The 15,291-nt window shown below is 44.6% G+C and overlaps 1 protein-coding gene across 2 annotated transcripts in view; it reads right to left on the reverse strand.

Moving 5' to 3' along the window:
• Positions 1-17: 17 nt before the first annotated feature.
• Positions 18-15,291, reverse strand: part of VCL (vinculin) — a 101,311-nt gene continuing 86,037 nt past the window's right edge. Inside the window, exons 17-22 of one of the 2 annotated variants that reach the window (XM_057531178.1) lie at positions 14,526-14,650; positions 13,007-13,192; positions 9,810-10,013; positions 7,606-7,809; positions 7,123-7,227; positions 18-4,406 (exon numbers count right to left, since the gene is read on the reverse strand). In XM_057531178.1, the coding sequence (XP_057387161.1) occupies positions 4,260-4,406; positions 7,123-7,227; positions 7,606-7,809; positions 9,810-10,013; positions 13,007-13,192; positions 14,526-14,650 (971 nt within the window). In that variant the 3' untranslated portion in view covers positions 18-4,259. The remainder of the gene's footprint in view (positions 4,407-7,122; positions 7,228-7,605; positions 7,810-9,809; positions 10,014-13,006; positions 13,193-14,525; positions 14,651-15,291) is intronic. The other variant, XM_057531177.1, reaches the window with a different exon arrangement.

The raw sequence follows: 15,291 nt of genomic DNA on the forward strand, positions 1-15,291 counted from the left end.
CGCCACCAGGGAAGCCCTGTTGTTGTTCTTAAGGGTTTCAACTTGCCTACACTCCTTGTCTTCAGGGGAACTCCCTTTTCATATTTTGTGCTTCCCAATTCCCTAATCTTTTCACAATATGAAAAGTCAGTAGATTCCTTCCTGAAACTACTGTTGTAACTGTCACTGGAGTACTTAAATGTCTCTACTGACAAAGTACATGAAAGTACACTATAATGAGGCAGAAACAAAATCCTCAGTAGCATTGATAAACCTGTATTGATCTCCATGGTTGGCAAGTCAGTCCACAGTTGTTATCATTTAACTTGATTGACTTAGAAGTCCTTGCCCAGTTATTTTGCTTCATTAGACATGAAGAATGGAGAAAGTTAAGATGTAAGTGCTTGTTCTTGCTATTAGCTTTCTCTTTGTGACTCCATTCTTTTCATTGTCAACTTATCCCTTACCGTTGTCATGCTAACCGTAGCCCTTACACTCATCCCACTCTGCTGTCAGGGCTAGTGGTTGGTGCTGGTACAGGGAGCCCACTGTACAGCAGCATTCTTACCTTTGCCTGCCTAGGGCACCCAGCCTGCCTTTCACCTAATAGGAAAGGTTACTTTCTGCAACTTAGTAATTTCTAGGGTAACCAATATCAGCTTGGCAGCTAAAATTAAGATGTTGCCAAATATTTATTCCCTTTGCCTAAGATTGGATACCCAGTTCAATTGCTTTTCATTTTAATGTCTTCCTCTTCAAAGTTCATACCTCAAAAGAGCAATCAATACATTTACTTCTCTTTCTGCAGAATCCCTAATCTCAATCATCCATATATGGACTAATTTTCTTTCTGTGCTATCTTCTCATATACAAGCAGATTGTATGCCAAGAGTCCCTTGCTTCTAGCAATTTCTGCTGAAACTTCCAAGTAGACTGTTTCCTTTTACAATTAAATTATTGTATTTATTAATTTGATTGAATCCAGTAAGTCCTTTCTCTAGCTCTGGCTACACTGTCAATAAAAAGATGAAAGCAACAAGTTGATTTTTTAGCTTGACTGTTAATTGAGCATTCTCAGCTGGGCATGCCTCAGTGTTAGGGCAGGCTGAACATGGTCACATTTTACTCTGCATCATCACACAAGGTGTGAGGGTTGCTGCAGAGCACTTCCAAGTGCTCCTCTCTTGACCTCAGCCTTATATACTTTCTCTAACCATCACCCTTTTAGCCACAGACTGAACAATAAGTGATCAAAGCTACTCTCCCTACCACCACCTACTAACAACAAAGATCCATGAATTCTTAGTAGTATTGAAATATTTTTCAAGCACAGAATTCCAGATAATTCCAGAATAGCCTCATTTTCTAAATTCTTAAAGGAGTATAACCCAAAAGCTCATTTTCTGCATAAAGGAGTCACCATCATTTTATTCAAAGGGAGTTCATGTGATGGGTTCATTCCTTAAGTGCTGCTATAGAAGAACCTTGGAAAATACTGGTCCTGGTGTCCTTAGAGTCATCTGACTCGAGAAAAACTATAATGCAGCAGGAAGGCAGCACCAGTGAACATATGGTGAATAGAAAAAATGAGACCATGAATACTGTTTTCAGATATTGCTGAGCTAATTCAGTACCTCTGGACAGTTCCCTTTAACTCAGACAGCTGGAATCTGCCTCCCTAGTCAGCAACTTTTCTAAGTTAAAGCAGTGATAAGTAGTCAGTACTATCCCCCTTTAGTGATATTTACCACTTTCAGATCTGGAAAATAAGGCAAAAATACTGATGTCCCAGCTCTGCTTCAAGAACCTGTTCCTACTCTTAGAGCTTCCTCAAGCAAGAAGAGGAATATGTGCCCAAAAGCTAGCTCTGCCTCATAACTCTGGTGGATCCCTGACAACCCTGTTGTTCTGTATTGGGCTTTAGAATATTAACTATAGACCTGCAATATTCCTGCACATGTAATAGCTTTAGCTTAGGGGATAGTGATGGCCTCCACATACAGCCAGAATCTTCTAAGATGGACTGCTTCAACCAGGGGATGATCTATATCATCTGGCTGCTTTCCTCTTACTGCTAACCTTTTGTCACTTCTGCTCCTTCTAGTTTATAATCCCCAGTGTTGTCCTTTATTACAAAGATCTTGTTAAGTAAATATATTACCGCTGGTTTCTACTTCTTCCAGTACAATATTTGGATTAAATAAAAATCTTTAGTTCCCACATTTTGAGGATTAGCTTCTCTGGCTATGCTTCAAAACAAAGGAGAAACCTGATATAAAAGCTCTTGCTGAAATAACACCCATCATTTAAAGCATTATTTATATAAATGCACTTTATTGTTTTAAACAGAAGAGGCAGAAAATATTTGCATATAACAAATCCTAGCTTATAAATGTAGTTTTTTAGTGGTGATGTCTAATCAGCATTCAGGGATTTTTTTTTTTTTTTTAATTTGCTTCACTGTGTCTTCAGCACTGATATTAGAGAAAAGCACATTGGTATAAAGTGTAAACCAGTGTCTCAAAACACTGGAGGAACTTGGAGAGCAAACATGATTTTTCTTATTTCCTCTAAGTAGTCTTTAGTAAAACAAAAGGTGATCTTTGGCATAGATTCATACTTTAAAGGCATTAATATTGCATTTATATCAGGTAAGCAACTATACAAGGATGCTGAGGGCCTTGAAAATAATCATCAGTTAAAAGGAAACAGAGGAGGCCTGAGTGTACAGTACCAACTTAAGACAAGTTTTACACATTTGATGTTAGGGTCTAACACACACTGGAGGTGGGGAGGACATTCAGGCAAGGGTTCTTACTCCTTTACTCATCCAGTTCTGGCTTTGGGAAGAAATATAGTTTCATGTGCTGGGGAATGCTTAGACAGCAGTGATAAGTACAAGAAAGGAAAAATTGCCTTCTCTCACTTAGCTAATAGGAAACTTACTATGGTGATAATTAAATATTATACCCATTACTCTCTTAACAACTGTACTTAGGAGGGAGGGTAGGATGCAAGGGGCTTGGCTGTTGTTGGCTGAGGGAGGTAGGAATCACTGAGGACTATTTCCCATCGATTCATCCCCAGCAGTGCCAGAATTCCAGTCTGCAAGTACCGCCTCCCTTAGGTAGGAAGTGTCCTTCAGACAGGACTGCCTTTCCATTAGACACTCCTGGGGACAAGCACCAATTCTTAGGACTGAATTTCAAAAGGATAAAAACGATCTTTCAAAATTATAGAACAAACATATATCTTTAAAACCTTGCTTAGGAAGGGTGTGGGAAGAATACAAAAGCCAGGACAGGAGACATGATTTGGTTAAAAATTAAATGCAGCATTTCAGCTCAGAAAGAACAATAAGAGCTAAGAATGAATGATAAGGCCTCAGCATAGATCTCTGCAGGCAGTGACAAAGCGTGGAGTGCCTGGGAGTGGCCCTGCTGGGAGGATGGGCAGGGCCACGCCCCGGCCACTCTGCCTCTCCAGTGGCAGAGAGCACCAGGACACACAGTGTGTTCTTGGGATGGCTACCTTGGCAGGCCGAGGCAGGATATGGGACGGAAAGTTTCCCTAGCACAGACATTGCTCTGGAGTGAGGTAAAGACAGAATCACATGATTTGGTGATTTCCTCCTGACAAAGTGAAATTTGGTTTTGTACTGTGGGAAACTAGAAGGATTAAATTGGGGAAGGGCAGGAAGTGAATCCAGGCCCCACATGCTGGGGCTCCCCAGAGGCCACCTTCCCCTGCAACAGCAAAGCTCACTCCTGAAAAGGACCAAGGTAGCACAGCCAAGGAAGGCAGGCAGGGTCAGCAGCAACATGGAGAGCCCAAAAAAATTTTGGAGGCACAGTGATTTCCTTAACTGACTTGCCTGGGCCCTGGGTCTTGGGAGCCTGGTGGAAAGAATGGGGGACAGGGGCAGAAAGGGAACTGTCCTTTAGGGAACAAGGGCAGAACAGGATGTCTGGCTAGTGTTCACTCTTGGATTCTGAGCTTATGTGAAGTCCATGGGCTAGAAACCCCGTCTGCCTATTGGGACAGAGTGTGCACAAGTAAAGCCGTGTTCAAGAATACAGGCTTTATACGGAGACACATTTCAAAGTGTCCATGACAAGAGTATAAATGTTTTCTAATGTGAAGAGGCCCCATTCCTTTCTGTTATGTCAGGCCAAGATGTGGCTTTCAACCCCCCAGTAATCTTGGGTGGCTTCTGGGACTCCGATCATTTTCATTCTGTTCAGCAGGGGCTTCTGTGTTAGCCAGGTTCAACCAGGTGTCTACTGGTACCAGGGAGTCTTTCTAACCCAGCGCAGTGTAAATCCAGCATCTGTTCGAATTTTGATTGAAGCTGCTTCTGCTTCTCGAACAGTCTCCTTCACCGACTGCATGAGGTTCTGGGCGTTGTGAACCAGCATCTCTGTGGCCTGTAAGGAAAGAGGAGCTCTCCATTACTCACAGTCCCTGATGGAGCCCAGCCTCTGAAACAGGCTTAAGCCAGGAATGGAACGCAGTTTACCCTACCTGTACCTGGCATCCCTTCTATTTGTCATATCACTGGTGGTTTATAGCTGGATCACCAAAAAGAACCCAAAACTGGACCATCACTGATTGTATACTGTACCCTCAGATGGCTTCTAGTGTATACTCCTTTCCTGGTGTTCAAACAAGCCCCTACCTCGGGCTCTTGCAGTTCCCTCTACCTAGAATGCTCTTCCCCCAGGTATCCCATGGCTCACCTCTCACCTCCTTCAGATCTTTGCCCAGTTGTCACCTTGCTGAGGCTTTTCCTGCTCACCTTATTTTAAATCACAAACTACCTTCCCAACTCCCAGCATGCCTCATCCTCCAATTCTTTCTTCACTTTTCTCTACCGAACTTACCATCACTAATTGATGTACTATATGTTTTACCTAGGTTGTTTATCTATGTTTCATCTAATTTTATCTAAAATTTAAGTTCCATGAGGGCAGCAATTTTTGTCAATTTTGTTCTCTGCTGTACCCTAGTGTTACGTCAGTGCCTGTCACATGAGGTATTTCATAAACATTTAATTAACACATGAAAAATAACCAAGTGAACCAACCACCTTATAAATCCATGAAAATCTAAATAAGTAAATCTTGTAAACATACAAAATACAGGACTAAGATCACACTAGTAACTAACTTATCCATTAACTCAGTAATTCTTTTTTTTTTTAATTCTTAAATATTTTTGAGCTACAGACCCTTTGAGGGTTTAATGAAGGCTGTGGATTCTCCCCAGAAAAAATTGCTCACGTGCACAAAATTTGTACATGCAATTTCAGAGGGTTCATGGGCTCTGAGAGGCATAACTATGGACTAGAATTCCCAATCAGTTAATCTTTTTGCTTGGTCAACAAAGAGGCTGAGGCCCAGCGTGATTCGGGGACTTGCCAGCCCAACTCACACAACAGTCAGGGTGAGCCTCAAAACTTCTGACTTGCAATCCTGTGTTTCTTCCATTCTACCACACTGTCAGTTTCTTCCTTTTTTTTAACTGGAATATTTAATGGAACATAGTAGATACTCCCAAGATACATTTTTGTTGGCTAATTGATTAACTGATAAGGTCGGAAACTCTGAGTCTTACCCTTTCTTCCCTGTTTTTTCTATTTCCTTTTCTTGGGGCAGGAGAGATCACATGACAGGAAATAGCCTAGTGCCCAAACCCTGCCTAGAATACGTGGAAGTTAAAGGTTAAAATCCAGTTCCCATGGTTTGGGAGAAGAGAGGGTTATGGTGAGAGCTGTTGAATTAAAACATGGTAGTTAAGGTAGCACTACTGACACCAAGAGAAGTAGCCTCCTTGTTCCTCTAAAGTGCTCCTAACCTCTGTCTCCTGGCCCAGACAAGGAGAGGGATTGTGTCTATTTCATTAACTCCCCTACATAGTATGTAATACAGTGCCACATACATATCCCATTGTATGATGAGCCTTGTCTGAGCAGTTCAACAAAAGATGTGCTACCTTCCATAAGAAGAAATTGTAAGTCTGGCTCATAGCAGAGCCTACTAGAGAGGAAATAAGGAGAGGAAGAGGTGCTCAAATGAGGGCTTTCTGAGAAGACCTGAGCCACGTTTCCAGGAGGCAGGGAAGAGAAAAAACTGTGACTGCCGAGATACATACAAGAAACACTTAAGGACTTCCCTGGTGGTGCAGTGGTTGGGAGTCCGCCTGCCTATGCAGGGGACACGGGTTCTAGCCCTGGTCCTGGAGGATCCCACATGCCGCGGAGCAGCAGGGCCTGTGCGCCACGGCTACTGAGCCTGCGCTCTAGAGCCCACGTGCCACAGCTGCTGGGGCCCGTGCACCTAGAGCCCGTGCTCCTCCACAGGAGAGGCCACCGCAATGGGAGGCCCGCGCACCGCAATGAAGAGTGGCCCCCGCTCGCGGCAACTAGAGAAACTAGCTCGCGTGCAGCAACAAAGCTCGCGTGCAGCAACGGGGACCCAACACAGCCAAAAATAAATATATAAATAAAATTTTAAAAAAAATAAGACTAAAAAAAATAAAGGGAAATCTGACCCAACCTGTGAAATTATCTTTAAAAAAAAAAAAAAAAAAAAAAAAACACTTAAGCAAACACTCCCACCATCTTTATTTCATTCTCTGTCAAAGAAACCAAAAGAGAAGCACCTCGTTTGAGATGTCATTTCAGCCTCAGCACAGGCCTAACCACCTCATGCCCCTGAAAAGCCTACATTATTCATCCTCCCTGAGATACTTATCACCCAGAGAACAAGGAAACAGAAATTCACCAGCCAGAAGGATAGAGTGAGCAGGACTGAACAGGCACTGGAGGCCTCGACAGAGCCAAACCTCTTCCAGGGAGGAAAAGAACCGAGTAGAGTCCTAACTGCTGCTGATTCACTTAACCTCCCTAACCTCCCAAGGCCTCAATTTCTCAACTGTAAAATGACAAGAGTTGCACAAGAGCTTTTTACTTCCTTTTCCAAATTTCTGATGCATCTCTCCAACATAGATGCCCTTCTAAGAGAACTGAAGACTCCATCCTACATACTGAATACCCATTTCACAGGTAACATTTCCTCAAGGCTGAATTAAACTGCTATCAAGTGGCATAGAAGCTGCTGGCGAGAAGTCAGAAGCACATACCTGCTCAGACTCCTCGTCACTTATGTTGGTCCGGCCCAGCATGGTGGCCTTCACCGTGGACAGGATTTTGAGCTGGGTGCTTATGGTTGGGATTCGCTCGCATACCTAAAAAGAAAATTTAATTTAGTATGTTTGTTTTTCTTGTCCACAAGCTCCCTGAGGACCAGACTTAATTCACCTCTGTATTCTCAGTGGCTGGCATGCAGAAAGCATTCAGTAAATCAGCAGCAGGATTCCAATTGTTTTCCCCCTAGGATCAGTATAGTCCTTCTGTCCAGACATGGAAGCATTAAAATTCTTTCATTTGATTCAGAAATAAACTTGCCTGTATCTCTCTTTCCCAAATACACATGTGTATTTCTCCTTTCTGCTATTTCTTCCCATTCTGAAATACCTCCTCCTCCTTGCTCACCCAGTTTTCTCTCTCCTGCTTTGCACCCTACCCCCTGCCCCCCCCCCCCCACACACACTTTTCCTGAGTACCTGTAAGAGGTTGGTTCTAATCCGCTTATCTGTGCACTGCTTGGCAACCTCCTTGGCCAACCGAGTCACCTCATCTGAGGCCTTGGCTATGTCCTTGGCACACTGAATCAGTGCCCGCTTGGTACCGCTGCCCCCTCTGACCAGCCGAGACATCTCAGCCATCAGCAGAGCCATGCGCTTGGCTGCTGCAATGATGTCATTGCCCTAGAGAGAAGCAAGATACAGTGTGAGCTCAGCCCATACTCTGGCCAAGTTAGGGAAGGAAGTAGAAGCACAGAGAAGAGAGGAGGGAGCCTGCTGCTCTAGCAGCCCTCTGGAAGGGTGAGAAGAAGATATACAGACTATTCTTGAGTGATATGGATAGCACAGGAGAAAGAAGAGTGAGCCAGGGTACTCTCCCCAGCACTCAGTGAGAGTGAGAGAGAGAGAGGGAGAGATCACCGGACCAAAAAAGACTTGGATATTAATCTGAAAGGGCAACATGTGAGCCCCAGGCATAGGACTAAACAAGCATTTCAGCATTTCCAGGTTAATCATGTCAATAAATTGGGGATGGGCCCAAGAAGTTGGTTAAACAGGCATTTTCCTTTCTGTGGGGGGAAAGCAGTACAGCTGGCCTGAAGGGAAAAATACAGATGAGCCTTTCTAGATGCTGAAATCATTCTCTTTATCCTTACCCTTGTTACAAACAGCAGCCAATGATTGTCGCTGCTTAACTAGAATTTAAACCAAGTAACTATTAGCCTTGGTGAAAAAAAATTTTTTTCTGACCTAGTCTGCTCCTGCCCTCCCTCTACTGCCTCTTGTCTGTACTCTCAGCCTAAAGGAACATGTTATTTTAATTTTTCACATTTAAAAAGGCCAAGAATCAATTCTTCAGTCCTCTCAGCTAAGTGGCTTCAATTAAAGAAACTTTCACAGTTAAGAGGATGCTGGGGGAGGCGTTGGGAAAATAAAAATCGTGAGTCAAGCCGTAAATGCAACCCTCACTCCAACTAACAGCAGTTTATCTTACACTGGGCATTTTGGTTCATTAAAACCCTCATGGGTCATAATAAGGAAATGTACAAGTAATTTACTTTATGCCTTCAAAAGGCTGATATTTTGGCTGATAACAACCAAAAATAATAAATGCATTGTTCAAAACTACCTAAAAGGCCAGGCCCTACGCATTTTTCCCCTCATGCTTTTCAATTTCTAGACAATGCAGTGAGACATACACAAACCATGCCACTGCAGGGTGCTCTGTGAGAAACCTCCACAGGTACCATAAGTGGCTGATCATTTACGCTGGAGGGTGTGTAACATCCCGGGCAGTAATTGGGGCCAGAGCGAACACAGGCATGGGAAGAACTCATGAGAATAGGGGTATGTTAGACAAGGCTGGCTGGGCCCACCTCTTCCAGTGCAGACCTGGGATCATTCCAGGATTTCATGACCTTGGTTAGAGGACAGTGTAGTGCCAGGGTTAGTTATTTATTACCCATCACTCTTCAAACCCTTTCTTCTTGCAACATGCCACCTTCAAAGGGAAAAAAGTGATTGCTCCCATCCCCCACTCCCTAAGGCCAAAGCTCTGTTGGTTCCTGTCCTGCAGACTTGAGCGCTATCTGTTCCCTACTCACACCCCCTCTCCCACTGAAACCCCTGAACAAGCCAGTCAGTGAAGCCCCCTTCCCCGTGGGCTCCCATGAAGGCCAGCATCTGCCCCACAGCCAAGTGCAAGACAGCAAGCAGCCCTCCCCAGAAACCCTCCTCACGCTGATCAACTCTGCCTGAGCCATCAGTGAGAGGTCAGCGGGGAGGGGGGATGGGTGGGGGGCAGGCAAAGTCCAGTGATCAGGCCAGATGACCTCTTAATGGTCTACAATGATTCCTGACCTGAAAGTCACTGAGAGAGGCGTCCACGGCTTCCCAAGGGGTTTAAGGTTCCAATATTGGCCACAAGGTCAGTAAGAAAAGGAATCCTTTCAGAAAGTGACCCCATCTCTCTAACCCCCAAACATAAATGCAATCCAGTTAATCTGGCATTAGCAGACCTATCAAACTTGTGAAGCCAGTCCTAACAACAAGGTGCAGACAGACAGATGCCCGCCCGGCTCAGACTCACAGGACCCGCACAGATCATGAGTGATGCAATGTGTCAAGGCTGCACATGGCCAGATGCATAGGGAGCAGCCCCAGCTGGGGGCGCTAATCAGTACCTTACTAGACCACTTGGTAGCTTCCCGATGCAATGACTGAGCCGCTGCCAGAATGGGCTGGTTGACCGGCTGACTGGATGGCACTAGCAGCAGCTCAGGTTCGTAATCGTCTTCCATGTCAGGGGGGACAGGGGACCCAACAGCAGCAGCCGCATCTGCCTCAGCTACAGCACTTACACCCACCTCAGCGGCTGGGTTACCCGGCTTGGTCGATGGCAGGAAGGGTGAGAAACAGGGACAGTGTTAGTAAGAGCAGTATAGGGCTTGGGCAACTGAGCTTCAGCTGGTTTAGTAACCAAAGCTTGCCTAGGATGGGAAAGAAAATGGAGACTCTCCAGGAGTCAGATGAACCGAGCTCCACAGAAGGGGGAGTTCTCAGCCTCCGGCACCGGCCTGTTCACAGTAGAGGAAAGAGGCTTACGCCAGTAGCAAACGGTTTCCAGAGAAACATTTATACAAAGAAAGAAAGTGGCATTCCTTTTGCATACGCTTACTACCAAAGAGTCATTCTCAGGTCAGAACATTTTTGAGAAGCCGAACGACCAAACAATAGTAGCTTATTAACTTTAAAAGGAATCCAGAGGGAAAAAGCAAATGGAACCGCACAAGGTGCTTTGAACAGAACAATGCGAACAACTGCTGGCTCAGATGAACACTGTTCTACAGCTTCCAGGAAACAGAAAGTGTCTTGGGTCAGCTCTGCAGCTGCCAGACACAGATTACTTCCTTCAGGGGTTAAAACTTCCAGAACTGAAAATGATAAATTTGAGGCAACAGATATCAAACCAGGAAAGAGGCAAGAAAAACACAATGGTGAGTGAAGAGGACTTATCAAATACCCCACAATCACCCAGCTAGAAGGAGCCTCAAGAAGACATCTCATCCAGCAACCACCTTTGGGAAAACCCACACTTCAGAGCAGCGCTCCCTATCTAAGGTCTACAGAGACAACACTTCACAATTTCACGTTGCATCCATGACTAGCCGACGAAGAAAGCTGTTCTTCGGGTACACCCTGAATCTCTCCAGTTGCACTTACCCCAAACTCAATTTATTGATATTTCACAGATAACACATGGACTTGTCAACTGACCAAAGCTGAGTTCAGAGGAGCTCAAAACTGGTGCCCATGAGAAAACAGGACCCGTGATGGGGGAGAGAATTAATTTAATACCAGGCATGGGCATTCTGAAAGGCCAGGAAGGAAGCAGAGAGATCAGATGATGAAAATAGGCTAAGGGGGAAAGAGAATGAAAGGAATTGCCCCAATGAAGCCAAACCACTTATATGCTCAGGTTCTTTATATCAAACATCTCTAACCAAGAGGAAGTAAGAGTTTGTGTGGAATTTTATTTGAGGTTGCTACAACTCCTGAAAGTCTTAATCTGCAGAGGAAGCCTGCCTCCAAAAGCTGACTATTAAGTTGGAGGATTCAGGGCCAACAAGGGGTTTGGGTACCTTCTAAATCCTTTCACCTAAACTGTCTCAACCAGGACTCAACTCACCCCCATTCCTTAGAAGAGAGGCCAGCCCACTTCTGCTGGGGTTCAGAGTCCCAAAGTACAATGCCGACCGACAGATACACAAACACATACCACCACCCGGCCTCCCTAAACACACATGGTTCAAGTAGCTCCTGACTTCACACAGCTCAAAGTCAGCCATCCACAGATGCTCCAAACCTCCAGAGACAGTCAGACCTAAGGATTTTTGGCGACAAATGGCAGAGTGGGATAAACATGTAGGCCAGTGCTGTCTGCCCCTTAAGTTTTGTTTGTCTTTAAATTCATGTGTATTTTGTGTTCCACTGCACAATGTATCTGCGTTGTTTTTTTTTTTAAGTTCAAAAGTACATTTATTTAAAATGTGGGCAAGATATCAATATAAAAGAAAAGAGTGTAAGAAGTAAAAATAAAAGTACAAGACATTTCAAATCTTTAACATCCATAATTTAGAGTGTATCTGGGTTTATAAAGAAATTTAAATTTTCCTTAGGGAACTCCCTGGCGGTCCAGTGGTTAGGACTCGGCACTTTCAATGCTGGATGCCCAGGTGCAATCCCTGGTCAGGGAACTAAAATCCCACAAGCTGCGTGGCACGGCCAAACAAACAAATAAATAAATAAAAATTTTCTTTAAAATCTTTGAGTAAAACCAACCTTCACTATCACCCCCACCCCACTCCCCATGTGTACTGGGACTCTGCTAATGGTCCCAGGGGTGTGCGTGCCCCAGCTGGAGAGATATGATTATACGTGATTCCACGGGTCAGGTCCAACACCAGCAAGGTCACCATTCCTTCTTGGAACATGGGCTCACAACTAACAGTTCAGAAAAATACAGAGTTAAAAAACCAAGGTCAAATTCCCAGCCTGAAAAAACCCAAGATCAGCTTCATGTGCAGGAGGTCCCTGAGGAACTACATTCACTACAAGAGCTTGAGGTGGCTGAAGGTGTGAAATGAACACAGGCCAATAGATTGTGGGAATAAAGATGTAGGTTCATGGTAGAAACAGTTTAGAACTGACTTAGAACCACCTTCCACTGCAGGGTTAACAATAATATTTAGCTCTTGTCTAGAAAAGCTACCACTCACTTTTCATCACTCACGAGACATGACTGCTGCAGCATCCAAATTTTCACCAACCATGTTAATATTTACACTTCCAGATTGTTTAGTAGGAGTTAGCCTGGAGCTGTCTTGAGTTGAGGGGTAAGATGCTTCTGAGAAAGGGACAAAGCACATGGCTTCTAAGACACCAATCTACCTGCTTCTGTGAGAAAAGAGAAGGAAAATGCAAATATTTCATGTAGCTATAGCAGAGCCTACAGAAGACTGTGCCGTGTTTGTAGTGTGGATAATTAGCACGAGAACATCTAAAAACATTCAGTGACCCCAAGAAAGAAGAGCAATTTCTAAAAGACCAAATGTCCAGCATCAGGGCAGCTGACACTCTAGAGGACAGAAGGAAAAGAACTTTCATCTCTAACTACAGGTATCCTAGCTCTCACTTTAGCTGCTAGAAGGAGAAACCATCAAGTACCAGAAACATCTCACTAAACCACAAGAAAGAAGAGGATTGTGCTATTGGCAATAACAGGAACCAAAGCAGAGAGAGGGTGATTTTCCAAATAGACTTCCTGGGCTGTGTGCATGGTTCTTCATCCTTTCTCAACAAGAAGAGCTTCGTTACTTACCTTGCTGGACCATTTGCGAGCTTCATCATGGAGCTGCCTGGCAGCCATCATCATTGGCTGGTTAATCACCTCCCCAGCTTTCTGCTCAGGGAACTCTTCATCCTTCTCCTCTGGTGGTGGGGGCCTGGGAGGAGGGACCTCACCCTCAGGCAGAGGTGGTTTGGGAGGAGCAAGCTCATCTGTCAGCTAAGAAAGAATTACCAGGTTGTAAGTAAGGCTCTAGGAACTACTCCCCACCAGAATTCTTTCCTTTCCTTTAAAAAGCATCCCCAAAAAAGCCACCCACATTCACTCCATTTCAGACCATCCACACTGATCATAAGGACCACCTGTTTCAATCTCAACAGAAGCATATTTTCTTCCTTTTTTCTCCACAACAAGTTAGCACCTACTGTTTTGGACACATCCCAGGGAGGCATGCACAGCACTACGGGGCCAAGCATCCTCAAAGGAGATCTAAGTTCTGGTCCTGACTCTGTTGACGGGCAGCTGCATAAGCATACAACTTCTCCCCTGGGCCTTGCGTTCCTCGTTTATCAATGAGGAGTATCTAGACCAAATGACCTCTAAGTTCTTGATTCCAAATGTCAGGACTCTATTGATCACATAAGAATCCATTCCCCAGAACAGCCTTCCCTTACCACCCACCAATAGCCCGGCTGAAAAGAATCAAGTCAAATCAAAAAAGAAGCATTGAAGGCTAGGGAAGCACTGTTCATTGGCTATGGGCACAGTGACCCAATTTTGTCCTCAACAAACTTAGAAACTTAAATATGCAAAAGTAAATTTGGGACATTAAATATAGGAAAGTATATCAGGGACAGTAAATCAAATTATTGCCTTGATAAGCTATTCCCAAGGACAAGCTATTTCCAATACTGTCAGAGAAAATGTCTAAAAATAATGACTATTTCTGATTCTAGGATTTGTATCTGCAAGCTATTGCTCAGCTTTCCTCCCCCTAAACCATCTACCTATGGAAGAAAAAACTCATGGTACTTTGTGGGGCATCAAAAGATTTTAAATTATAGTTAGGGAAAAATTAACTTTTTTTTTTTCAAAAAAGGATTTTATTACTTTTGCTACTAAAAAAAGTCAAATGAAGGAAAGAAGAATGTACACAAGAGTCTAACCACCTCAGTTTTGTCATCGTCAACTGGGAACACACAAATTCTCACCACAAACTGTGCAGATTATTTTCCCACTCCTCACTAACTTGCCCCACTAACTCATCACTCATCACACACTTACCACAGCCAGCTCCTCTGCTCCAGTCACTTCCCACCAGAGCAGGCCAACACCAAAGACCCCCACTTACCCAGCACACTCCATGCATAAGCACTCGGTTAATACCCCGCCAGATTCAAGAATGAAAGTCAAGTTGTGCCTCTGACTGAGCTTCAAGTAAAAGTTAAACAAAGCTACCTAGTGACCGAGGCTCCAGAACAGCCTACCTCTCTCTTGCTACAGTCCCGACACCCTGCTGCTCAATTCTCCCAAACTCTCTGAATTTACTTACTCGGAGCTGTTCAAGGTCTGGCGGAGGAGGCGGGAAGTCAGGCTCCTGAGGTTGGAAGGCTTCTCTGACCTTGGCCACTGCTCCCAGGATCCGGTATCCTGAGTCCAGGAAGCTCTTTTGCAGGCCTAAACACAGACGCCCTCACTTTCAGTTGGGTAGGTCAGTGCCCTGGAGCACTGTCTGTCCAGGAGAAGAACTGGTTTCCAGTAACAAAAGCTGGATATGAAGCTGCCAGTAAGCAGCACAGGCAGTGACTGAAGGGGAAGGGAGGTAAGAGCCAGGCAGATGCCCTGAGGCCTGCAAAGAGTCAGAAGTGGCACAAACCAGCTGATCCCTGTAGGGCTCAGGGTGCCTTCTTGCCTGTACAGCTAACAAGTACTCAGCACATTCCTGGGCCATGAACACTTTGGGCTCAGGTGGTGCTCATCACCTCTCATGATAAAGCAGTCGAGAGATAAGCCTGCCCCACTCAGAACAGGGGAGATGTCAAGTTTCAGATGGGGCACACATTCCCTGGAGTACTTCTCACCTTTCTCCCTACTCCTTTGCGCCACTTGGCATTCAGCATATTAACCCCTACAATGAGCTGCTGCTACTGTGTCCAGTCACCCAGAATTAAGGAATCTACTCAAACTATTAGAAACTCCAATTAGGAAACTGAGCACGGCCTCAGTGATGGTGGGTTGAGAAAACCAGAAAGATTTTACCTGGGCTAGGGACGAACAGGGCAGCCCCTCCTTCCCACTCTCTCACACTGAGTGGATTC

The sequence above is a fragment of the Balaenoptera acutorostrata genome, chromosome 16 (genome assembly GCF_949987535.1).
Source record: "Balaenoptera acutorostrata chromosome 16, mBalAcu1.1, whole genome shotgun sequence".
Lineage (NCBI taxonomy): Eukaryota > Metazoa > Chordata > Mammalia > Artiodactyla > Balaenopteridae > Balaenoptera > Balaenoptera acutorostrata.